This window comes from Lithobates pipiens, unplaced genomic scaffold (assembly GCF_037356315.1).
Source record: "Lithobates pipiens isolate NorthernLeopardFrog02 unplaced genomic scaffold, aLitPip1_a1.2 Scaffold_8, whole genome shotgun sequence".
NCBI classification, from domain to species: domain Eukaryota; kingdom Metazoa; phylum Chordata; class Amphibia; order Anura; family Ranidae; genus Lithobates; species Lithobates pipiens.
Genome location: NW_027507903.1, coordinates 538,393,454 through 538,419,389, shown reverse-complemented (window position 1 = coordinate 538,419,389; position 25,936 = coordinate 538,393,454). Strand labels below are relative to the sequence as shown.

The 25,936-nt window shown below is 43.8% G+C and overlaps 1 protein-coding gene across 3 annotated transcripts in view; it reads left to right on the top strand.

Moving 5' to 3' along the window:
- Positions 1 to 8,434, top strand: part of LOC143960776 (uncharacterized) — a 36,957-nt gene extending 28,523 nt beyond the window's left edge. For 2 of the 3 annotated variants that reach the window (XM_077469675.1, XM_077469673.1), the window contains exons 2-4: positions 2,397 to 2,529; positions 5,503 to 5,587; positions 8,020 to 8,434. In XM_077469675.1, coding sequence (XP_077325801.1) covers positions 2,397 to 2,529; positions 5,503 to 5,587; positions 8,020 to 8,080 — 279 coding nt within the window. In that variant the 3' untranslated portion in view covers positions 8,081 to 8,434. The remainder of the gene's footprint in view (positions 1 to 2,396; positions 2,530 to 5,502; positions 5,588 to 8,019) is intronic. The other variant, XM_077469674.1, reaches the window with a different exon arrangement.
- Positions 8,435 to 25,936: the final 17,502 nt, after the last annotated feature.

The following is a 25,936-nucleotide window of genomic DNA, read 5'->3' as shown; positions in this document are numbered from 1 at the left end:
GTCCTCTTTTGAAGTGGCGTCAGTACGTTGTGACGTCACTACGTTCGTGGTTGTTGTCAAAAAGTCCGACCGTGTGTATGCAATACAAACTTGTGGACCACGCCCTTTGTACAAAAGTCCACGGGAAAGTTTGTACAAAGTCCGATCGTGTGTGAGGCTTTATTCGGTGACTTCTGAAGACCATTTGTTCCACTAGATCTTGTGTAGGGCTATCAGAGTAAAGGGGGCTTGAATACAAATGCATGCCACACTTTTCAGATTGGTTTTCAACTTTTTTTTTTTTTTTTTTTTTTTTTTTTTTTTTTTTTTACAAATTATCATTTTCTTTACACTTCAATTCTGCTCCACTTTGTTGGTCTATCGCATAAAAACCCAATACAATAGATTTTATGTTCTTGGTTGTAACATGACAAAATGTGGAAAATTTTCAAGGGGTATGAATACTTTTTAAGGCACTGTACATGCTTGCATGCAAAAGGTTGGTACTTGCATCGCTAAACTTCACCTTTAAAGATTAACTCTGCTCAGAACTGGGAGTCTAGTAGCAGTCTCTACAGAATTTCTAGCGCCCTCTGCATGCCATGGCCATTACAGAAACTGGAACCCTGTCACACAATGGTTCTCCTAGGAAGTGTTTGGGGTGGGGGGGGGGTTCCCTGCTTTCGGTTTTAGACAGACAAAATACGACCTGCGGGTACATAAAGTGGGAGTAAAATGAGCCCCATCATTGGTGTCAGTAATTTTATTTTATTTATATAGAATTTTTTTTTTTAAGTAATCTTTTCAATCCATTACTACAGTCCAGGATTGGCTACTGTGAAAACTGTACATGGAAATTAAAATGCTCCCTCAATGGTCATTCAGTATGCATTGGGAAAGTTGAACACTGCAAGGTCCCATTTGTTAGCCCGTTGCATTACATCCAGTCATGACTGCCGACATGACCATTGACGGTGGCTCCGGTATGGAGGCTCTCAGTCAGTATTTCACAATTGGAGTTCAGTGGTCACAAGGAAGCCTGAGACTTCAAGACCTAAAGCCAACATCCATGGTGCCTGAGTTGCAGCAGCTTCTTCTTCCTAAAAGCTTTGGCCCAGCAGACCTAAAATTACACTAAATTGGCCTTATGACTACTGAATAAAAAGGTATTTCCTTGCAGTTTAATACTTAGAAGTGACATTACCATTGGATCCAATCTGCAACGTGTATTAGCAAAGGACAGGGTTTATATATACGTAAACCTTTTAAAGGCCAGCACATTTTTTTTTTTTTTTTTTTTTTTTTTTTAATTGGGTATGGGGGATTGGTGCCTGATTTGACTACCACCAGAACTGAGCACTGGCTGTGGGGCCAGTGTGGGTGAGGCATGCCTAGCCCTGTGCAAATACTGTCTGTCTATGACTTTTTTTTTTGGGCTCCAGGGCTATGTATGGTAGGCAGTTTTAACTCTTGCGCATACACCTTAGGGGTGACTACTGTAATGGGCCTGTGTTAAGCTGCCCATAATGAGTCAAAATTTGGGCAGTTCAGCCGGGACCAGACAAATCTCCATCCATGTATGAGCACTGTGGTTGTACAGAAGCTAATCTACTGTTTGCTTCTGTACCACCACCCTGTTGGAAATTTTGTACTTGAGCTGATCAGTGTATGTTGATTGCAGGGAAGCCAGGACACATCTGTACTGGATGGAAGTTTCAGGTTGGCACAGCTGTTTACATTCTGGAGAGGACAGCGAGCAGCAGATAGGTGTCTTATTGCAGAATCTGGTGCAGCTGTGCATGGTAGCCAATCCACTCATAACTTCCGCTTGTTCAATTAAGCTTCGACAATTAAAACCTGGAAGCTGATTGGTTTCTATGCAGAAGTGCGCCAGATTTTTGCATGCTCCAGTTTTAGTAAATCTCCCCTATTGCATGTCGTGTGTGGGGTTTTTTTGTTTTTTTCTAAATATGGTTATTTTGACTGTGGCAGTTTAGCTTTTAGCTTTTGTTTGACTATTTGAATTCCAGGCAGTTTGGAAAACCATGTATGCCTCAGCTTATCCATGTAATAACATTCATGGAAAATAATTTTTAAAGTTACTGTAAATTGCTAAAATGGTTTCCACATTCCTAAATGCTCCTTAAACTTCCCTTCTACCTAAATAACCCTCTCATTTCACTACAAGTCTACAGGAAAATCTTGAATGACCAAAACCAACTAGTGTCCACAGACACATGATCTTTTAGTAGACCGCAGGTCACATGAGGCTAAGGTTTTTCAGTATTCATGGGGAAGGGTAGAGTGTGTGTGTGTGTGTGTGTGTTTTTTGTTCCCCCCCCCCCCCCCCCAAGTAAGAATTTTCATAGGCCAACTTTTGAGACTGTTTGTTTATATCACACATTATTTTTTTGTAGGGGGGTTCTGTAAACGGTTCTGAAGATTTTAGACATGGTGACTTGCATACAGCTTCCACAGACTGGAGGTCTCCCCCTAATGTTACAAATGGGGGCGGTATTCCAGCAGGGCCCACAAGCGGGCTAATACCAGGTGAGCCAACACTGGACTGTGATAAATTTTAAGAGTTTGTTGCAATATGTAGTAGTGGTTCTTTTTCATAAATGCATAGGACATAGTAGTTATATTTTTATCTAAAGTTACAGGAGTAAAAACTGGTGGTTCATTGACCAGTACATGTGCGATTCGTTTCGTACAAATTTCAAATTCGTACGTTCGGGAGGATCCGAAATACGAATTGCCGTGCGTCCGAATTCTGTCGAGAATACGAACTTTTGTTTACGAATTCCGGATCTCAGTCATTATGCTTATTATGACTTGCAGAAGACTTCTGTGATAGAAGTCAATGTAAATTGCCTGAAGACATCAGTGAAGGATTTTCATCCTCTCTGGGCAGGCTGCCAAGAAAAGATCAAAATGATACAATGTTTCTTCTTCAATGGGCTGAACTCTGTGTGTAGAAGTTTTCAGTTTAACCATTTAAAGACTAAATCTTTTCTGACACTTGTTGCTTACAAGTAAAAATCCAGTATTTTCTGCAAGAAAATCACTCAGAAGCCCCAAAAATTATATATATTTTTTTAGCAGAGACCCTAGGGAATAAAATAGCGGTTGTTGCAATATTTTATGTGACGCGGTATTTGCGCAGAGGTCTTTCAAACGTAAGTTAGCCCTTTATCACGGTGCTGGTGTCATTGCTGTATGTCACGCTGCTGATGTCAGTGCTCTCTATCACGGTGCAGGTCATTGCTGTATGTCATGCTAATGTCACTGCTCCCTAGAGGTCCACCGAAAAACAAAATAAAAATATTGCAACAACCGCTATTTTATTCCCTAGGGTCTCTGCTAAAAAAAATATATATATATATATATATATATATATATATATATATATAATTTTTGGGGTTTGAGTGATTTTCTAGCAGAAAATACTGGATTTTTACTTGTAAGCAACAAGTGTCAGAAAAGATTTAGTCTTTAAATGATTAAACTGAGAACTTCTACACACGGAGTTCAGCCCATTGAAGAAGAAACATTGTATCATTTTGTTCTTTTCTTGGCAGCCTGCCCAGAGAGGATGAAAATCCTTCACTGATGTCTTCAGGCAACTTACATTGACTTCTATCACAGAAGTCTTCTGCAAGTCATAATAAGCATAATGAGCAATGTTTTTGCCTTTAAATTCATCGTAACGAACGTTCGTACACGTTAACGACAATTCGTATTTCGTACGGAACAGAACGGAATTTCGGACACGAAATACGAAGTACGAATTAATTTTATAACGGAACGAAACAAATTTATTGACGGCGCCCATGTCTATTGACCAGTCAGGTGTTTTATCTTTTATTTGTAAACTAATAAATATAAAAAACCATGTATATGATGCGCATTTTCAAAAACTAGAACCTGCTTGGTCTGGTTGGGAAATATCGTCCTACAGAGATTAAAGCCCTTACCCATTTTATCCAAAACTAAACGGTTTACAATTCACACTTGAGCGTAAGACCCCTTTCACACATGCGGACAGTATGTCCGTATTTCATCCATCCGTTTTCAGATTAAATACGGGCATGCATCCCTATGGGATAGCGGGTGTCTGCGGATGAACATCCGCTGACACCCAATATCTTCTGTCTCCGCTATGGTCCGATTCTGCAGATGGAGGAAAATCCTATTTTTCGATCTGCCTGCAGAGTGGATCAGATGAACACTGACAGACGGTCCGTGTTCATCCGCTCCCCCATAGAGAGCGGAGATCTGATGGGGCGGTCCCTGCACACAACGTACAGGGACTGCCCTGTCATCCGCTGGCTCAGTGGGGATAAACGGAGCGATCCCGGCTGAGCAAGCTGATAATCACGGGGTGGATCATCATGGATCTGTCCCATGTAAAAGGGGCCTAAAGCGTTTCAACTATTTATTTTTGCGTAAACAGACCTTTTCTGGTGGGGTTTTTCTTTTCTGATTTCATGCAAAAAATGCACTCAAATGTAAATAAATGCTCAACTCTGAAGCTGGCTATAGATGTGTGTGTGTGTGTGTGTGTGTGGTGGGGTTTTATTTTTTTTTTTTGTCATTCAGACAGCAGGCTGAGCAAAATAATAAACTTTTCCATGCAAACAAGCAAGGTGAATGGAGGAGTTCCTCCTATATTAGGACATTGTATTCTGACAGAAGGACTCTCCACTGTCAGAATACACTGATCAGCGGCTGCAGATTATTGGCTGCTGGTCACTGATCGACAAGTTTTCAACCATTCCCACTTTACAGAAGTCGGTTAAAGTCAGATTGGCTTGTGTTGAGCAGCTACATATGGATCAAAATTCAGCCGTTCCCTGCTGACTTTCAATACATCTATGACCAGCTTACTGTTCGTTTGCTGTGTAGGGGGAAAAAAATCCACACTGACAGGTGATAACCCTTGCTCTATCAAAAAATATATATTTGTAGATACATTTTTGATAACGCAAGGGTTATAACCCCTGTCAGAATGTGTGTGTGTTTGTGGGGGGGGGGGGGGGTTTTTATTTTTTTTCTGTGTCCCATTGGTGAAAATTCCCTTCACTTCCTGTCCCATAGCCACACGGGAAGTAAGAGCAAATCCCTGCAAATGTGTCTGCATTAGAAGATTTCCCTTCTTTTTCTGGGGACAACACAAAATTTGTTCTTTACTTTCAATGATGGTAACCAGGACAAATAGGGTGAATCTCCCTAAGGGAGGCACAGCCGGCAATAAAAAGTGTTCTAATCCACCTCCCCTCTATCCAAAACAAGAGTTTTGCCTTTAGTCTTGTCTGAAAAAAAGTGCTGACTTTTGTTCTGTGCAGTCACCATTGGGAACCATTTCCACTTCATGATGTACTTGCCTGACTTCAGCAGAGTACATTCTGAATAGATGCAATATGAATTTGGCATTCTTTAATTCAGCAAAGTATTTTTTGTTTTTCTGTGATTAGCACTTTTTTTTTTTTTTCTAATTTTACTCCTTAATTGTCTTTGCAGGTCTTATAGCTGCCGGTATCTTCATAACGTTCCTGCTCTGCCTGTATGCAATCTTATGGAAATGCATGGTGTCACCACCAAATAAGTGAGTGTTTGTTTCTTTTTATAGCCAGAGCTCTACCCATCTACAGATGCAACACTACTCTATACAAAGCCTTCCAGAGACCTAAAGATCAATTGAACCCTCAAGATGGATTACTGTAATGCAACCAGGCTGCATATACAGTAAAACCTTGGATTGAGTGTAACTTGGTTTAAGAGCATTTTGCCAGACTAGCAAATTTTTTTTTTTTTCTTGATATACAAGCGATGTCTTGATATAAATGTAGTGTTATGTCACAGCTGAGTATAAGAGGTGCCTCTAAGTGTAGTAATATGGTTACATTTAATGAAGATACAACATTTAGTAAATCGCATGAATGATGGTTAAGAGGCTCCTCTAAGTATGCAGGCATCCAGGGTAAAGCTGTCCACATAGACCGTCCTCCGCACCGCCATTAATGTAATTTCTTCTACTCTGTGCTCCACAAGCGGTTCAAGCCTCGCTTCGACTGCTCTACTGCAGGGTAGTCTTCCCATTCACGATTGCAGACTGACATCAGTGAGAGCCGGAAATGCAGAGTACAGTCTATGTGGGCAGCTTTACCCCAGAGCTCTGCATACTTGGATGTGCCTTTTTTTTTTTTTTTTTTTTTTTTTTTTTTTTATCCTCAACTATGAGTTGCTAAGTGTTGTACCTTCATTAAATGTAATCATATTGCTACACTTGGAGGCACCTCCTTTTCAGCACTATAGATCCTGCTGGATTTTGCTTCTAAATGCCTTGTGGAGACTGCCATTTGTGGATGGACATTTTATGGTTACACAACCTATAACATTGCCATAATCCTTTTGATATGGACTGTAAACTGAATGATTTATGAATACATGGTTGTGTAACAAATCATCTGAGTTTCCTTTTTTTTTTTTTTTTTTTTTTTTTATTTTATTTTTTTTTTTTTTATGGGAAAATTTGCTTTGCTAGAAGTGCTTTGGCTTGCAAGCATGCTTTCAGAACAGGTATTACTGTACATTAATCTGCTTTTAAACTACACGCTGCAGCAAGGGGTTGAAATACCCTGTTACTGTAGCACTTTGGAGGGTCAAAACTATGCCCTCTTAACACCAAGGACAAGAGTGTACTGAACCTTTTCCTTTTTCCTTCACTTCTGTTGCTTTGGTATAATGTCCATGGTGGTCATGCACACTTCTGTGTGCGCACTGCTAGTTCCACAGTCCATCTCTGGAATAAACAAGTGGGTGGCTACTTTCCTACATAAAGTAGGACCGCTAACCAAGTCAGATGACGGCAGCAAAAACAAATCTAAGATTCCTCCATCCTTGCTAAACAGCTGGACCTTAGTGGTTGTAAACCCTTACAAACCACTTTGACCTACAGGTAAGCCTAGATTAAAGCTTACCTGTAGGTCCAAGAAATATCTCCTAAACCTACACGGTTTAGGAGACATTTACAAAAAGACAGGCACCGCTGTCTACGGCGCATGCACCGTAGACAGCGGCGCGCAGGTGCACTGAGCAGGTCACAGCGATATGCCGCTTGTGTCTGCTCCCATGCGTGGGAGTGACTTCATCGTGGCTCCGGCGAATCACAGCGCCGGAGCAGCGAGACCCAGAAGTCACTCTGGGATACATGGCAGTGGTGAAGATAGAGGACCGCTTCGGGGGCTTCGTTCTCAGGTAAGTTATTCATTATGAGCTAGTATGCTATGCATACTGACTCATTGTGCCTTTGCCTTGCAGGTTGCATTTAAAAAAAAATAGATGGATGGATAGATAATATATTGCCTTTACTTCCTCTTTAACTGCCTTGTGATACCCACAATGACCCTGCACAGTATGAAAGATGGCCTTAGTACAGATTTCTTTAATCGGTGATTAATCCACATCTATATTGGCGAAGGGTGGTGAGTTAAGCTGGCCATACACTGAGCAATTTGTTGCCAGTTCCTAATGATCCAGATACAGTTTGGCACCACTCCAGCCAGCATCCTTTAAATTAAAGGAGCCAGGTGGAAAATGGCTGAACAAAGCCTGCATCCAGTCACTGTTTGGGGATTCCAACAGCAAGTGGAGTACGTGCTATGGCAGAATCGTCCATCTGTGAAATAATTTATATTTTTGTTCAGGCTGCCTGAAAAATCTGTTGCTCTATCGTTTGGCTTACAGTAAATGTACAGTAAAATGGTGCAAGGAGCATACCATGAAGAAGCCATAGCAATTATTCAGGATGCCTCTTGAACAAGCCTGACCTTAGTAAAATGAATTCTGATTGGAAGCTCTGGACTATAATTTTTTTATTTTTTTGCTCCTTGTGAAACATGAATAGCACATTCAGTATATAAATTGGTAGCAATAGTACCATTGGTTATGGTGTGTGTTTTTATTTTATTTTTTTGTATTGCATATGGATTTATATCTTATTGGATATAGTTTTATATTTTTTATTTCTGTACTCAGCAGGAAGAGAAAGAAACGCACCGTGACCAGACCTCCTTCCCGGAAGCCTCTTGTCGTATGATTGTGAATTGCCACCATGAGGCTGCAGGACCATGGCTGCCTCGTCCAACATAATGCCACTTCCAGCTCTGCAGACTGTCCCTCCTTTATCTCTGTGACTGACAGGACTATGAAGAGTATGATTTAGGCTGGCACCTTCCTCTGCAGAGCATCGCTTGTCACCCTTCAGGAGGAGTTCTGTGGAATTGTTTCCAATATTACCTGCAGAGCAGGTCTAAAAATCCTGTATATTTGCTTTTTTTGTCTTTTTTTTAGTATTTATTTTTAGATAATTTCTAGGAACTTTGTACATCTGCAGAGTTACGACCGCATCCCTTCTGTTTAAAATTGTAAATAAAGACTGTTGTGTCATTCACTGAAGTGTGGAGTCCTTATGAGGAGATGTGCCATGAATACCACTCTGTCTCCAGCTGTGAAGGAAGAATGAGTTTCTTCTCCCCCACATGGAGGCTGTGGTAAGGAGAGCATTGCATTATGAGCTGGGGGCTGCAATGTGAGGCCAGTGGGCACGTTTAACAATAGCACAGTCTGTGCCAGGCCAGGAGGGAACATTCCACATTCAAATGTTCACTGAATATACAAAGTGTCACCAGGTCAGGAGCTGTGTGCGAGGCTCATCTGTACAAAATGATAGGACTCTGCTCAAATTCATGTCTATGTATGCAAAGATATAAATGTTTATGGGATGTGAACACATGTCAATGCTGAAAATTTGGAATTAACCCTTTGCACGCCACTGTACATGCTTACCTAATTAGAAAATGTTTGCATAAAAACAGTTTTTTTTTTTGTTATGTTTTGTTTTGTTTTTGTTTATCATGCATTGCAATCATGTTCAAGCTGGCCAACTGCATCAATGTAATATCTCTCTGGTCAGTCCCTACGCTACTCTGCAAAATGCCAATTCTTGCTCATGTTATACTTTTATTGAACCCACACCCCCCCTCCAACTGTGTCTGCCCAATATTGGCACTATGGGGTTGATTCTCTAAAACTGGAGAGTGCAAAATCTGGTGCAGCTTTTCATAGAAACCAATCTGCTTCCGTGTGTGTGTTGGGTTTTTTTTTTTTTTTGTTTTTTTTTCGTCAAAGCTTAGTGTTGCTAAACCCAGCACCCTGCATTAACTATATCTGATTACCCACAGTACATGGAAATGCAATTATTTTAGAAAATATAAACTGCTTCTCATCAGCACTGTAGTGGTGCTCCCACCCTCCGGAGGCCTGCAGGTGACCTCCAGTCAGGGGCAGCTGACATTCCCCCTCAGGGTGCAGGTGGGTGTAATGCAAGTTGGAAACATGGGCACTAGTCACTTTTTGAATACAACAAGAGATTTTATTGTATCTTAACAAGAACTGGGGGGGGGGGGGGGGAAGAGGAAGAGAGAGAGGGTTTAGGGCCAGGACAACATTAAGCAGACCAAAAATGGTAATAGGCAGGCAGCGATATGGGTAGAGGCCCTTTAAGCTGGATGCAGCACACTGTATTTGTAGAACTGGCTCCTAAAGCAACTAATTTTTTATTTATTTTTTCCCCTTTCTTTTTTTTTTTTTTTTTTTTTTTTTTACCAGTCAATATAGACTGTAGCTCTTCAGTGAGCTCCCAGTCTCTCACTAGACTTCCAAGATATCAGCTGCCGCTGGATCCCCTGAGCCCTTCCACAGCTAACCCACTGTATACTCCTCAAGCTTCACCCATGCTACCTGCTGGGTCCCTGACTTGACTGCTGAAGTGTTCCCACCAGGGGCGGACTGACCATTAGGCCACTTAGGCACTGCCCGAGGGCCCCATGCCACTAGGGGGGCCTATCAAGGTTGCCAGTCTCAGTAAAACCAGGGACAGTATGTAAAAATGTGTGTGTGTGTGTGTGTGTGTGTATGTATGTATGTATAATATACTCTCTCTGAAATGTCCCTTACCGACATCCTTTTGGTGTAAAAATCCTGAGATTATAGCTGCCCCCACCTCTCCTGTACCTTTTCAGCCAATAGAAACGTGTGTGTTTGTATACTGGGTGCCCCATAATCTCCTATTGCCCGGGGGCCCCATGAGTTGTCAGTCTGCCCCTGGTTCCCACGTCTTCACCATCCCCTACTAGTAAAAAAAAAAGGCTGCTCTGGTACTACTTCAACGGTATGGAACAGTATGTATGGCTACTTGCAGGCAACACTTTAGCCATATCAACATGTAAGGGACTGTAATTCTTGAACTTTCCATCTTCCTGGTCAACAAAGTCCCCTTGCACTTTAAGTATGTCTCAGTCTGTCCTTGGCACAGCTGGGGACTTAGATTGGTTTTCCTCACTGATGAAGAAACAAGACATGCTGAAGTTCCACATTAAGTCTGCATACCACTTTGCAGTAGGAGGCATACTGACCATTCCACGGCACAGGCCAGCATGTCTATGGCACGTCTTGCAACTGCTGGGGTTCCGGCGCACAGTCCAGCATGAACAGGAGTGTCCTCACCTCAACTTTTTTTTTAAGGGGTGGAGCAAGTTTTGGCAGTCAAAACACAGCTACACTGAATACATTATTATAATCCACACTGGTCAAGATGAACTTGTCACAGTCATGAAATATCATCAGTAATACCTGGAGTCACCCCACTGCATTTATATGTGTGTACGCACACACGCACGATCTCAACTTCCAGAAGGGCAGGCATGTAGGGGTATAGATAGTCATATTCTTTGGCTACTTTCTTTTGTGATGATTCTCTGTAGTTTAGAGTCTGGGTAACGGTTTGGGGTCCCCACACCTGGGTAGGACCTGAGAGTCTGGTGCACGCTTAACTATATGCCCAGCAATTGTACCCGGCTTACAAGCTAACGTGACAGATAAAACTTTAAGGGTTTAGATCCGGTGTGCCCATCGCTCTTCCTCAAAGGAGTTTGCGGGGCAAATACTCAGGGCTGTATCAGCAGACAATTTGTTCTTAGTGATGGAAGGTTTAACGGCGAAGACTTCACCCTCAACATCACATAGTTATTCTTTATCACTGTGAGTCCACAACAGAGTATCTGACATTTCAGAGATCCGATCTGAGGGAATATCAGAATTGGATTCCATGGAACACTCTTCAGCTGGGACCAAGTTGCGTTTTGAACTAACAGCCACCGACTTTGCAAACTCTGTTCCCTTAGTGGCCACAGGCTTTACAGTCCCCACAGGCACATACGGTAGTTTTCCCCCATATTAGGCTTACCAGATTTTGGTGTCTTCTCCCCAGGAGGTTGGTTCTACCACCAAGGAGCATAGTTGGGCCCGACTGTGGCCCCAGGAGATGACTGGAGTACCTGACCTTAAAGCAGCTACAAGGGTTAAAGGAGCAGCTTCTTTAGTAAGCTGAGGGATGGCAGCAAAACGCTCGTGGTTTCCCAGGCCAGGATGGTGACATTCTTATCTCAGTCCACCTGCAGTGCCTGTGGGGTAGGGCGGGCAAGACTACCTCAAGTAGTGGTTCCCTGCAGTGCCCACAGATCAGCCAAAGCCGGACTTTGTGGCAAGGCCAGAATATTTCTCACATATTAGCCCGATGGCTTCATAGAGCACAAGGCTACCTTTTGGCACATACCGGACTCTGGTGTCCATGAGGAATAAAGATGTTACTTGCCACTTTCCCACAGAGCCAGATGAAATCCCGGTGCAGTTGCAATCCATTGCTAGGGACAATCACTCCAGGAATAGCGCCTTGCCCCACGTTGGGCACCAAAATGGTGCTCCCCCCTCTTCAGGGGCCTGAAGGTGACCTCCAGAGTCAGGGGCAACTGACATTCTCTCCCAAGGGTGCAGGTCACTGGGCATGGTGGGTGTAATGCAAGTTGGAAACATGGGCGCCAGTCACTTTTTGAATGCAACAAAATAGATTTTATTGTCTCTTAACAAGAACTGGGGGAGAGAGGGCTAGGACACACTTAGGCAGATGCAAAAACAATTGGCAGACTCCACAGACCAAAATAGTAATAGGCAGACCGAGATACGGGTAGAGGGCCTTTAAGCTAGATGCAGTGCACTGTATTTGGTGAACTGCTGTCTCCTATAGCAACTGAACTTTCCATAGTCAATATAGATCTGCACACATAACTCACAGTATCCCGTTGCAGATATTCTCTCATATCTCACAGTATCCCACTGTAGAGCTTCACCCTGAGCTCCCAGTCTCTCACTAGACTTCCAAGATCCCAGCCATTGCTCGATTCCCTGAGCTCTTCCACAGCTAGTACACTGTATACTCCTTAAGCTTCACCCATGAGACCCGTTGGGTCCCTGACTTGACTCTGCTGAAACTTTCCCACTTCACCGTCCACTGCTAGTGAAAAAGGCTGCTCTGGTACTTCTTCAGACTTCATGCACTGGCCTCTGATAACAGGAGAGGTTGTCCCTTGGTGGCAACTTTACTTTTCAGCTTTACCTCTGACCTTGATCCTCAAATGCCTCTGGTGACAGGAGTGGTCGTTCCTTATGGCAACTTCTTCTCCTCCTACCTCTGGCAACATTTTTTTCCCTGTCCGGCTGAACCTCTGCAACTTGGTTAGGCTCCCCACCTGAAGCCCCAACCCCGCGCTGCTTCTCACAGTCCTGGGTAGGCATCAGACAGCCTAGCAGGCAGGCGCTCCCCGGTAGGCCTCAGACAGCCTAGTAACTGGAAGCAATACAACACACGTCCACCCAGACAGCCATCCAGGTGGCACAGAACCCCGATCACCTGACTCCACCCGAACAAATAGGCTCTCCCAGCAGGCCATGGGGCCAAAGAGACTCCTACCAATTGGCTGGGACAACCTATCCACTCCTAACCCAAATTCACTATGCTCATGCCATTCTAATACCACAGGCGGCAATGCCACCTAGTGACAGAAGAGAGGTGCACCAAATTCAGGTTTAGGGCAAAAGTCAGTGTTTCACCCTAACAATTAGCCAGGCTAGTTACCACCTAGCAAACTAAATTTGTGAGCAGCCCTGTTTAGGACCAAAGTGCTACAGCAGTATATAGCAGTCTTATGACTTCTATCAGTGTCTGGTTAAAGCTTGTAGGAGGATTTGTTATTTTACTCTGTCCCATGAGGCTACAGGACCCCTTGACCCTCTGTCTGGACATTGCTGATTGGCCCTGTGCTGAACACATGCACCCTCCCAAGAACAAAAAAAGCTCTAGCAATACACACCAAACTGAGCAGGGACCCCAATGGCTCTGTACTATCAGCAGATGGATTGGAGACAGTGGAAGAAGGTAAAGATCAGAGAAGACAGGATCATATAGCCTTTTTACACAATGCAGAGGATTAACCCCTTAGGTTCCACAGTGAGTATAACAAGCATGCTTTTCTGCATATACAGACTGATGTTACTGTTGTGGGTTTAGTAACACTTTATTTGAACAAGCTGAAGTTAGAAGCTGGCTACCATGCACAGCTGCACCAGATTTTTGCACTCAGTTTTAGTAACTCAACCCCTATATGTCTCAAAGTATGATATAAGGAAGAAAATATTTGGCACAGTAGAGTAGGGACTGGCCACAGATGGGTAACTGTGACCCTGTTGACCAGTTTGAACATGTATTGCAATATATGCAAACCAAAAATCCCTATTCGTCTGGAAAAGTTTGCTCAAAATATACGTGCATGTAAAGCGGTGTGCAAAGGGTTAGCTCAGACTTGCTCATCTGTATCATGTATATAGGTATCTGCACCAATGGGCAAACTAAATTACATATGATGCAGTCTTTCAGCAGCAATAACATGACAGTTTTGTTTCCTCCTGAGTCTCCCCTGTAACAATGTTTTATTACCTGTTGATCCTGCTATATTATTATTTTTCTACATCCCTTAGCAGACTAAGCTTTCTAGCCAAACTGGCAGTTAATGGAGTTAACACTCAGCTTTTAATCATTTAGCTTAAACCCTTTTCCCTGAAGGAATGACTTTAAAATTGTTCTGTATGTAAAGCCCAAGTCGATCTTAGCCCTTGTACACATGGTCGAAGAATCCGTCGGAATGTGTCCTATCGGACCGTATTGTCGGATAATCCGACTGTGTGTGGTATGCATCGGACTGATTCCGTCGGAATATCCGTCGGACCCAATTTTCCAACATGTTGGAAATATTTCCCGACCAACTGGGCCGATCGGACATACTCCGATCTAGGGTGACCACATGTCCCGGATTGCCCGGGACAGTCCCGTATTTTGCAGGTCTGTCCCAGGCACCTTCATTCCAGGACAATACAGTGTCCCAGAATGAAACTAAAACTGACACAGCCACCTCCCCCCCCTCCCCAATCCGATGCCCAGAATAAGGCATATCGCCACTCTACTCACTAGCATGGGATGGGGGTGTCCCTGAATGGCAATTTGGAAATGTGGTCACCCTACTCCGATCATGTGTAGAGAATTTTGATCGGACCAAGTGCCACGCATGCTCAGATCAAATTCCTACATCAAAGCTATTGGCTACTAGCCTGAATGTAGTCCCATCGTAACAAAATTACGTCATCACATTCTGAAAGGATTTTTCACCAACTTTGTCCGACTGTGTGTATGCAACAGTTTCGGACAAGATCCGATGGACAAAATCTGACGGGCAAAATCCGACGGATTTGGTTGTGGAAATCTCCGACCGTGTGTACAGGGGCTAAGACTAACCCATTCATAGTGTAACAACACTGCTATGCAATTTCAGTGCAGAACTAACAGTGTTGCCAAAGTGTTAGGCCCCTTTCACACTGGGCGAATCCATCCAAGTGGAATCCGCATGCTCAGCGGGGGATCTCTCTGCTGATCCCTGCTGAGCAGGCGGATGACAGGTTCATGGTATATGTACATACCCCATTTGTTCTATGGTTCTTAACAAATGTTGTGTTCTTTTATAGAGTGTGCAAAATCTATGATCTTCTCTAACAAATTCCCCTAAAGAAGGGATTTATATTTGCTCCCTAAACGCGTTGGACACAATGGGAAGAGAAGTATGTATCACTATACGCTCATTGCTCTGGGTCACATTTGTATCATGCTTTGTTATAATTACTCATGGTAATTTATGCACCAATGTTTTTATCCTTATTTATGTACTAATAAGCTTCATATATTTTTTTTACATCATATTTTCTTTCATATTGTGTATTTGCCTATACAGTCCTAATGTACCGGGGGGTACTTTTGTGTTTATTGCCGACATTCCTATGATATGGAAAACAATCAAGGTCTTACGATAGTGGCTGGCTGTATTTTTCTAGCTGGACAGATGTCGAACATATCGCCATATTTCTGTTTTCAGCACATTTTGTCGGGTTGGATGCCCGGCGGATGTTAGTGGACCGCTGACATCCGCCGCCCCATAGAGGACAATGGGTGGTTCAATTGGGTTTGCCTGAAAGGGAAATGGACCGGGCCTATTTTAATATTTGTTGTTTACTAGTTAAAATCTGTTTCTTTGGAGGTTTTTTGCTAGAAAATTACTTGGAGCCCCCAAAAATGATATATATTTTTTTTCTTCTAACACCCTATAGGATAAAATGGTGGTCATTGCAATACTTTCTGTCACACCATATTTGTGCAGTGGTCTTATAAGCACACTTTTTTTTGGAAAAACAACACTTTTTTTAACCACTTCACCCCCCAGAAAAATTGGCTGCTCAATGACTAGGCCATTTTTTGTGATACGGCACTGCGTCGCTTTAACTGACAATTGCGTGGTCATGCAACGCTGTACCCAAACAAAATTTACATCCTTTTTTTGCCCACAAATAGAGCATTTCTCTTTTTGATCATCTCTGCGGTTTTTATTTATTGCGCTATAAACAAAAAAATAGCGACAATTTGGAAAAGTAGTAGATCTACTGCTAGGATCAACAGGTAATTAAACTATGTTAACAAACAGGTAGGACAATGGGAGAACAACAAACACTGGGGTATTAAAACCTATAGCCTTCTTATATATATGACTTGCTTTGGTTGGCTTAAAGATTAAGTTTACATTTTTAGTGTGACCCCCAATACCCCCTCCCCCCCCCCCCCCCCATGCATCAATATACCATTAATGTACTTCTGTTGCAGAAAAGAGAGATTTTTCCGTATTCTACAGGAGGCTTGGCTCAGCCCCCAGACTCTTCCATAGAAAACTCCTCCATAACTTCTTCCTTTCTTTCTGTTCAGCAGCTGACCTCATTAATAGACATCCTGCACCTGTCCTCCCCCTCCAGGAGATTTCTCACACCCACCTCTGTATGATCAATGCAGAAATTGTCAGAGAGCACCATTCCCCCTGAATACATACCCGGTGTTTTCCTCTGGTGATCGATCATTTTGTACCTTACCTTCTTAACAACCTATGTGGAGCAGAGCCGTAGTATTGAAAACCAGAGATGTGTGTGCCTGGAAGTCTGTAAAACACACTATACAATCTATAAATAGAAGGTGCAATCAGCGCACAAATAATAAGAAATTCCCAAAATGCAAGCTGAACACTGAAATATTTTCACAAAAATCTATTAAAAATAATAAAATCAAAGAAAATGTAGTGCAATATAACAATAAAATATAGTCCAAAAAGCTGGTAAACTACAAGTCCATGAGAGATGACTCCACCGGTGAAGATCAACAGTTTCAATAATGGTGATAGACTAGACCCTCCACCTTCGATCTAAGTTCTACGCTCACCTCAAGGCATGGACTCCTGAGCTAACAGGCAGTCATGTGAGCAGGTCTCACACAAAAGGTAGGTAGCAGAAACAAATCAATTAGAACTTCTCCTCCAGATCGGTATTCTCAATGGGGGCATAAAACCATGTGTATATGGAAAAAATGTATTTGTGTCCATAAGTGGACTACTGACATGGATTAAAACGATACAGGCATGTAGCACAACTGTGTGCTGTTAGCTTCAAAGGATGGCAGCGGGTGACATCATTTGTGCGTGGCTCCTCCCCCATACGCATTACGTTCATCAGAACTTCCTCAGCGGGGTATCACCCAGCAGTCTATTTATAGTGTACCATTGTCCTATCAATGGCATACACCAGGGGTGCTCAACCAGTGGCCCGGGGGCCACATGTGGCCCACAGAGCCCTCTGATGTGGCCCACGACCTCTTGCTCTGGGATAGAATAGAATGAATACTGTTATTAAAGGTCAGTTTATTACTAAAATCACAGTATATATATGGGCATATCTGTTCTGCAGTGGTTACTGGGCTGCTTTCAAACTGATCCGCAAGTGCAGAGCAGTTTACCTGCAGGTTACCTTCACTGAGCCATAGACTTCTATTATTACCTGCGAGTTTGGTGAGCTTTCTGAAAGTGCACCACACCTGCAGAATATAATAGAAGTCTATTGCAAACTACAGGAAAGCCAAAGGTAAACTGCGCTGCACATGTGGTGCGGGTAAACTGCAGCGCATCAGTGTGAAGGCAGCCTTGGACCGCTTTCACATGGTCAGTACGACAGTCCGACCAATTGGACCCTCCATTCACCTCTAAGTAGTGGCAGACATAAACTGACTTGTGTTCTACCTCCAATATGATCCACCAAAAAGTATCGTGGGCTGCTTCTGTGTCCGCTCTGCAAATGCAGAGTGGGCACAGATATGCCACCCGCCCACTCCACTCATTGTGGCCCGCGATCGGTTACCAAGTCGCCCTCGCTCTTCAAAAGGTTGGGCACCCCTGGCATACACAAACAAGCAGCGATATACACGGCTTGTAAATAGATAAAATAAATAGTCGGTCTGTTCTACAAGCATCTAGACAAGCCATATTAATATCATCAATGAAAAAATATTACTAAAATTGCAATTTTTTCAAAATAATCCCATAAAGGGAAAAAACAATGATAAAATTGTGTTCCCAGTTAGACCGCTGCCCCCTAGTGGATGATCAGCAAATCCAACTAGAACACATATATGTTTTAATTACATAAAACCTCACCCAATACAATCCTCCAAAGCATCATAAAAATGTATAAATCATAAAAAACAATCAGAACCCACTAATAAAAATAACAGAAAGAAAAATAAATTATTATAAGTCTGTTCTCATTAACATACAGTGCAAAAAGACCATCCACTACACCTTTAACCCTTTGTTAGGGCAGACCTTGTTCAAATCTAGTTACAATTGATAATGAGGATCTGCCTGCATAGTACAGATGGGGTTAATTATGGCAAACACATCTGCCCAACCCCCTCATGCAAAGAGAACTAATAGGATGTTTCCTTGCTGGAGGGTCCAGAATAGAGTATCTAAAAAAAGGTCATCTGCAATTTGTAAGTACCGGTATTTTTTTTTAAATGATGCTATGTAAATGGGGATATGTAACAAATATAAAGGTTCATCTCAATTTGGCTGCAAAAGTGGGACTACACTTTAAAGCGGAGTTGAACCCCTTCTATCCTTTACAACCAATAAAGCTACCATCTTAGCTTCTGTTTGATCTACAGATACCATGGCACTGCACATGTGATCACTTATGTGACTTGATGGCTTGATAGTTTGGAGGAGAGCACAAGCAACTGTGACAGTTCTCAATCATGGCATGCCTTGAATACTGTATAACTGTTTTGGGAAACCATTAAATCAATGGGTTTAGTTCTGCTTTAACCACTCTCAGCCTACCAACAGTAGTTTTACTGCCGGCGTCAGCTGCAGGCCAGACAACGTATTTGTACATTGCCCAGCAGGTGGGCACTGACATGCTCCCTGGGTTGCGCAGTGTGTAACTTTTGGGATGTAACGTGATCACTATGGGATTCATTCATAACAGTTGTGCTTAATATTGTGATACTGTGATTGACCCAGAGCTATCACATGGTACCTAAGCCAACCTCAGAACCTTGTACCATTTGATTAGCTGTAGCCAATCACAGATCACAGTTGAAAACACTGCTGCTGCAAAAAACTAAAATAAAATAAAAATGGGATCAGTAGTGACACAGAAGTGTTGTAAACATCAACACTTCATTAGCACCACAACACTGTGTTATTCACACCACACTGTGTTATACACACCACACTACACTGTATTATATACACCACACTACACTGTGTTATATACACAGCACTAAACTGTGTTATATACATTGCACTGTTCTGTCTGTAGGACAGAGAGCTAAACCTTTCCGCTCCATAAACTTCAGATACCATATTTTTTTGATCTTAAATTTATTAGAATGAGCCAGATGAAACTACAAATTGATAAAACAAACATCAATCAGTACAATATTTGCATATAATAAGGAAACAATGCTCTATTACACAGAAAGAGATAACAAAAACCTACTTTTTAAACTTGCTAATAGGTGATGGCGAGAGAATGAAACAGCCTTACTGCCTTGCTGAAAATTCTCAAAATGGTGGCTGACTGACTTCCTCTAGAGAATTCTTCTAGAATGCACAGGTTTATAACCACTATATTAACACATTCTAAGCCCTTGTACACACGGTCAGAGAATCTGTCGGAATGAGTCTTATCGGACCGTGACGTCATATAATCCGACTGTGTGTGGTATGCATTGGACTGATTCCGTCCGAATCTCCGTCCGACCCAATTTTCCAACATGTTGGAAATATTTCCCGACCAACTGGGCCGGACGGACCTAATCCAATCATGTGTAGAGCATTTTCATCGGACCAAGTGCCACGCATGCTCAGATCAAATTCCTACATCAAAGCTATTGGCTACTAGCCTGAATGTAGTCCCATCGTAATGAAATTACGTCATCACGTTCTGAAAGATCGGATTTTTCGCCAACTTGGCCCAACTGTGTGTATGCAACAGTTTCGGACACAATCCGTCGGACTGAATCCGACAGGCAAAATCCGACGGATTTGGTTGGCAAAATCTCCGACCGTGTGTACGTGGGCTAAGAGAATACAATATGTAACTATCCAAAACAGCTAAAGCTATTCCAGAAAGGGAACAGTAGGTGGCGCCTGAGCTCTGCATAACTATCTATGTGTAAATCAGGGATATGCAATTAGCGGACCTCCAGCTGTTGCAGAACTACAAGTCCCATGAGGCATAGCAAGACTCTGACAGCCACAAGCATGACACCCAGGGGCAGAGGAATGATGGGACTTGTAGTTTTGCAACAGCTGGAGGCCCGCTAATTGCATATCCCTGGTGTAAATCAAGAAAAGATCAACATGTTATTTAAAGGGGCATTGCGGCGGGGTTTAAAAAAAAAAAAAGTCAGCAGCTACAAACACTGTAGCTGCTGACTTTTAATAAGGACACTTACCTGTCCAGTGATCGCATGAGGACACCCCAGCCCCCCCCCCCCCCCGAGGCCAATCCGTCCATTGGATCGGCTGCTGGCGCCACCATCTTAATGAAGGGAAACAGGCAGTGGAGTCTTGCGGCTTCACTGCCCGTTTCCTACTGCACATGCGTGAGTCGCGCAGCGCTTTGTGAATGGCCCCCTTGTTTTCTGGGACACACACATGTCCCAGAAGGCATTGGGGCTGCTTGCCGAAGAGGAGGAAGCGCCACAGAATAGGAAGAGGCAGATTAGGAAGACTACCTAGCAAAAGGGGTTTCTGGTAAGTCAAAAAAAAAGAATTCAATTTTTTTTTTTATTTGTTTTAAGAATATTAAAAAGGAAAATTTATATCAAATACTTACCGTAATTTTCCTTTCCTGATGGACTCCATGGCAGCCTACGTATGGGTTAATTCCGCCTCTCATACCTCATAGGACCCCACTCCCATAAATCTTTGCTTCTGAACAGAGACTGTGTTCCGTAACTTAGCCTACTCCAGCAAATGGGAGGGAACTCCTGCTGCCATGGAGTCCATCAGGAAAGGAAAATTACGGTAAGTATTTGATATAAATTTTCCTTTTTCCTGACAGACTCCATGGCAGCCTACGTATGGGAAATAACTAGCCATACACACCCGGGTGGGAAATTGCTGGTTAACAGAAAAAAAGGTTTAATTGGCACCGTCAACAGATAAGACATGTAAACCAAAATTAACCGAAGATAAAGAAGCCGGCTCAACACAATAATGTGTCATAAAGGTTTTAATTGATGACCATGAGGCCGCTTTACAGATTACTTCTGGAGGAACATGACGAGCAGCCGCCCATGATGTTGAAACGCTCCTGGTAAAATGAGCTGTCACCGCCTCTGGAGGAGCCAAACCCTTAGCTTTATAAGCCCCTTGAATAGCCTGAACAATCCAAGCTGCAATGGTTCTCGAAGAAGCACGCGATCCCTTATTCTTTCCATGGAAGTAAACAAAGAGATGGTCAGAAGTCCGAAAAGGAGCTGTGGATTCTAAGTACTGTTTTAGAACTTCTCCAACATCTAAAGGATGAATGTTAGAATCTCCGGAAGTCCGAAAAGTAGGAAGAACAATCTCCTGATTCTCAGGAAATACAGATGTGACCTTAGGATTTGACCCTAACATGGGAACCAAGACCACACGATCCGGAAAGAACGTCAGAAAGGGTTCTTTGCAACCCAGAGAGCTGATCTCGGAGACCCTCTTGGCCGATGTTATAGCCACCAGGAAGGCAGCTTTGAGAGAAAGAGCCTTGATAGATGATTGAACCATATGCTCAGGTCTTTCCTCTGAAAAGGAATCCAGGACAAAAGGAAGATCCCATTTGGAGAATCTTGTTTTTTTTCTGGAGTCTGAGTCTTATTGCTCCCCTGAAAAACTGCCTGACAAGACGGTGTTTGGCCCAGGAAACGCCAGTGAATGCAGAAATTGCCGAAATTTTAACTCGTAAGGAACTTACTGATAGTGACAGGTCTAGTCCTGTCTGTAGGAAACCCAAAATGTCTTGAATCTTTGGATCACTACAGGAACTGCCAACGGAAGAAATATAGTCAGCAAACTTCGCCCAGATTCTTTGATAGACTTTATTAGTACCTGGCCTTCTAGCATTCAGTAGAGTCGCGATGGGAGTACTTGGACATCCTAATGCTTCCAACCTTCCCCTTTCAAGAACCAGACCATCAGATGAAGATGGGCCGGGCATGGGTGAAGAGATGTTCCCTGTAGCAGGAGATCTGCCCTGGAAGGGAGAGGAACTGGATCCCGAAAACTCAGCTGCATTAGGAGCGGAAACCACGGCCTGTTGGGCCAAAATGTCACCACCTTGACTTTCTCCCACCTGAGTCTTGAAAGGAATCGCAGGATGACCGGAACTGGGAGAAAGGCATAAGCCGTGCGAAACCTCCACTGATCCGTCAGTGCATCCATACCGAAGGCCTGAGGACAACGACACCTCGTATAATATTTCTCCAGCTTGAAATTGCATGGGGAGGCAAACAGGTCCACTTCTGGCAGGATCCCCAGAGACAGAATCCATGTGAATATCTCGGGATGGAGAGACCACTCGTTGTTGTCCAGGGAGAACCTTGATAGGAAGTCCGCCTGGACATTCTGAATTCCGGGGAGATAAACCGCCGTCAGATTTGACAAGTTCATCTGAGCCCAAGACATGATCGGGCTTACTTCCTTCAGTAGAGAGAGACTGCGGGTGCCTCCTTGTCTCTTGATATAAGACTGCTGTCGTGTTGTCCATTCTTAGGAGAACCGAGGTCCCCGAAATCAGGTGAGAAAAGGCTTGAAGAGCACGGAGAGCAGCACGAAGCTCTAGAACATTGGACACTACCTCTTGGGCTGGAAATTCCCATACGCCCTGGGCTATTTCTGACAGACACAGGGCGCCCCAGCCCTTGTTGCTGGCGTCCGTCGTTACTGTGATCCAAGAGATGGGAGCTATGGAATGGCAATTGAGGAGGTTCTTTCGTTGGAGCCACCAGAAGAGACTCTCCCGCATGGAGGGGGTTATCCTGACCAGATGGTCTCGAGACCCCTGGTCCCATTGTAGAAGAAAACCCTTCTGAAAGGGACGCATCCTCCATTGTGCCCACTTTATCATGGGGGCTGTGGATACCATAGTGCCAATTATCTTGAGGCACTGCGAGGATCTGAGAAGAGGAGAATGCAATGCAGGCCGAATCCTGTCTCGGATCACTGGAATTTTCTCCACTGGAAGGGAGATGGTACTTTCGACCGTGTTGAACTGGGCTCCGAGAAAAATCAAAGACTGAGTTGGGTCCAGATGACTTTTTTCCCGGTTCAACAGCCAACCGAATTCCGTGAGTGTCGAGATGACTTGAGTTCGATGTAACAGTAGCTGTTCTCTGTCTTGGGAAAGCAACAGTAGATCGTCTAGGTAATGGTGTAATCGAATACCTTTGATCCTGATTATTGCTACCACAGCCAGTAAGAGCTTCGAAAATACTCGAGGCGATGTTGTAACCCCGAACTGGAGACATACAAATTGAAGATGTAATTCGCCCACTGTGAACCGAAGGTACCTCTGAAACTCTTTTGCGATCGGAACATGGAAATAAGCATCCTTCAAGTCTATGGAAATCAACCAGTCGCCTGGTTGTATTGACTGACGTATTGTTAGTAATGTCTCCATCTTGAATTTTTCCTTCTTGATGAAGGAATTCAGATGCGTTAGGTCGATGACTGGTCTCCAGGAGCCATTCTTTTTGAGGACCATAAAAAGGGGGGAGTAGACCCCTTGAAATCTCTCTTTGGTTGGGACCTGAATGGCAGCGCCTTGGGCCAACAGGGTATCTGTGTAAGACAGAAGTACCTTTCTTTTTTCTTCCACAAGTGGTAGGATTGTAGGAACAAACTGATAAATGGGCGGACTGTTGAACACCCAGGAATGACCTGAGGAGACCATCTTGACAGTCCAATAGTCTTGAATCGAGGCTGCCCAGACGTGCCGGAAATGGAGTAGCCGAGCCCCTACTTGCTCCGTCTGGACAGGCCCCACATCAAAAGGACTTAGAAGCCTCTCTACCCCCTGATGTAGTTGACTTAGAGAATTTTTGGCCTGAAGACTGAGTCCTTCTCCAAATCTTCCTAAATTCCCGACCAGGCCTGTAACGGCGAGCATCTCTAGCACGCTCTTGTTCTTGTCTGGGCTGAACTTTCCTCTGACTCAAGAGGCGACGATCCTGGGGTAAGAACCCTGATTTACCCCCAGTAGCACGGGAAATGGCAGAATCAAGCTTATTCCCGAAGAGGGAGGGCCCCTTAAAGGGAATCTTACACCATGCCTGTTTAGAGGCAGGATCTGCAACCCACGGACGAAGCCACAAAGCGCGCTTTCGCAGTAACTGAGGAGAGCATGACACGTGCCACTAGGCGGATAATATCAAGGGATGCTTCACCCAAAAAGACTGATGCTAACTTCAGTTCATGTACTGGTGAATTCCGGATAAGTTCCTCCGAAACGCTTCCCAAAGCCGCACCAACATCATCCGTCCAAGACTCCATGGCTTTAGATAATGCTGCAAGAGCCAGAGCTGGCTTACAAGCCATGCCTGCGGTGATATAAATGCGCTTTAAGTCGGTGTCAATCTTCCTCTCTAAACCATCCTTGAACGAAACGGTATCTTCAAGAGGGAGTGTAACATGTCTGACTAGACGCTTTAGAGCCGCATCAATAAGAGGGGCTGAATCCAGGTATTTAACATCCTCACTTTTAAACGGGTACATTTTGGCAATCTTGGAAATTAAGGAGTTCTTCCTTTCCACTTTTCCCCATTCGTCTGAAATAATCTCACCGAGCTCACCCAAGAAGGGGAAATTCGGGCGATCCTTCTTAAGGTGTTTAAAGTACTTCCTCTGTTTAGAGGGTGCATCAACTGGCTCTTCCCATTTTATAGCATCCTTGACTGCTCTGACTAGCTGCGGGACAAGAGAGAAATCAAAACCTGCAGTTGAATCATCAATCTCACTGTCCGAAGACTCACTTGGAGAGACACTGTGTCTGGAGGGACCCGGAATTACAGGGTCTGCATCTACATCGACAGGAGCTGTAACGGAAGGAGGATTAAACATCCGATCAGACTCTGCTTTGCTCAGAGATTCTTGAACCACCTTCCTGACCAATGCTTCCACTTGCTGGTCTCCGGCTCCCCTTTCCTTCATAGCTCTGGAATAACAAGACTCACAGAGAGATTTACCCTCTGGAACGTGAGATTTACAACCCCAGCAGGCTTTCTCTGAGCGGCTGGAACGGTGGGATGAATGACGACCAGATCCAGATCTTGATCTATGGTGTCTGGAGGGTGATCTAGAGCGTCTAGAACTTGACGTAGACTGACGATGATGTAACCTAGACTGGTCAGTATCTTTGCGTGCCGACAAATAACGTTCAGACCTAGAAGGGCTAAATAGAGAAGAAAAGACTACAGCAAGAAAAAACAAAAGTAATTACCCAAAATAAACCCAGCAGAAGGAAATAATATTCCTACCTGCAGCGTAAGGGTTGGCCACTGGGGGGCGATGATACATCCATAATGAGAAAGTCTGTATGCTGGAGAGATTCGAAAACACCATAAGCATCTGACAGGAATCAAATAGTAGAGCTTACTGGCGAACAGAACATACCTCCAAGCAAGACACACAGCACACCGGGAAGCTGCCTTTCTCCCGCAGAGCAATCCCAATCATAGCTGTATCTGACAGCTATTTAAATGTTGGCGCCGATGGTGACGTCACCATGCCCCCCGGCGTCGGTCAGCGGAGTTCGCACGCATGCGCGATCACCGCCGTTTCCCGAAAACTGCGCACGTTCGGACCAAGCCTCGATCCGAACGAGGCACGCGCCTGCGCAGAACGAACGGAAGAGGCGGCGGATTGGAATGCAAATGCGCTCCAGCCGCCATACGTACCAGGAAATGAAAAAGAAGGAGATGACAAACAACACACACAAACAGGCTGCCATAATGATAATGATTAAATCAATACGATACCGCCACGGCACGATCCCGATCCATCCTGACTGGGGGTACTCCACCCACTGGCAGGTTAGT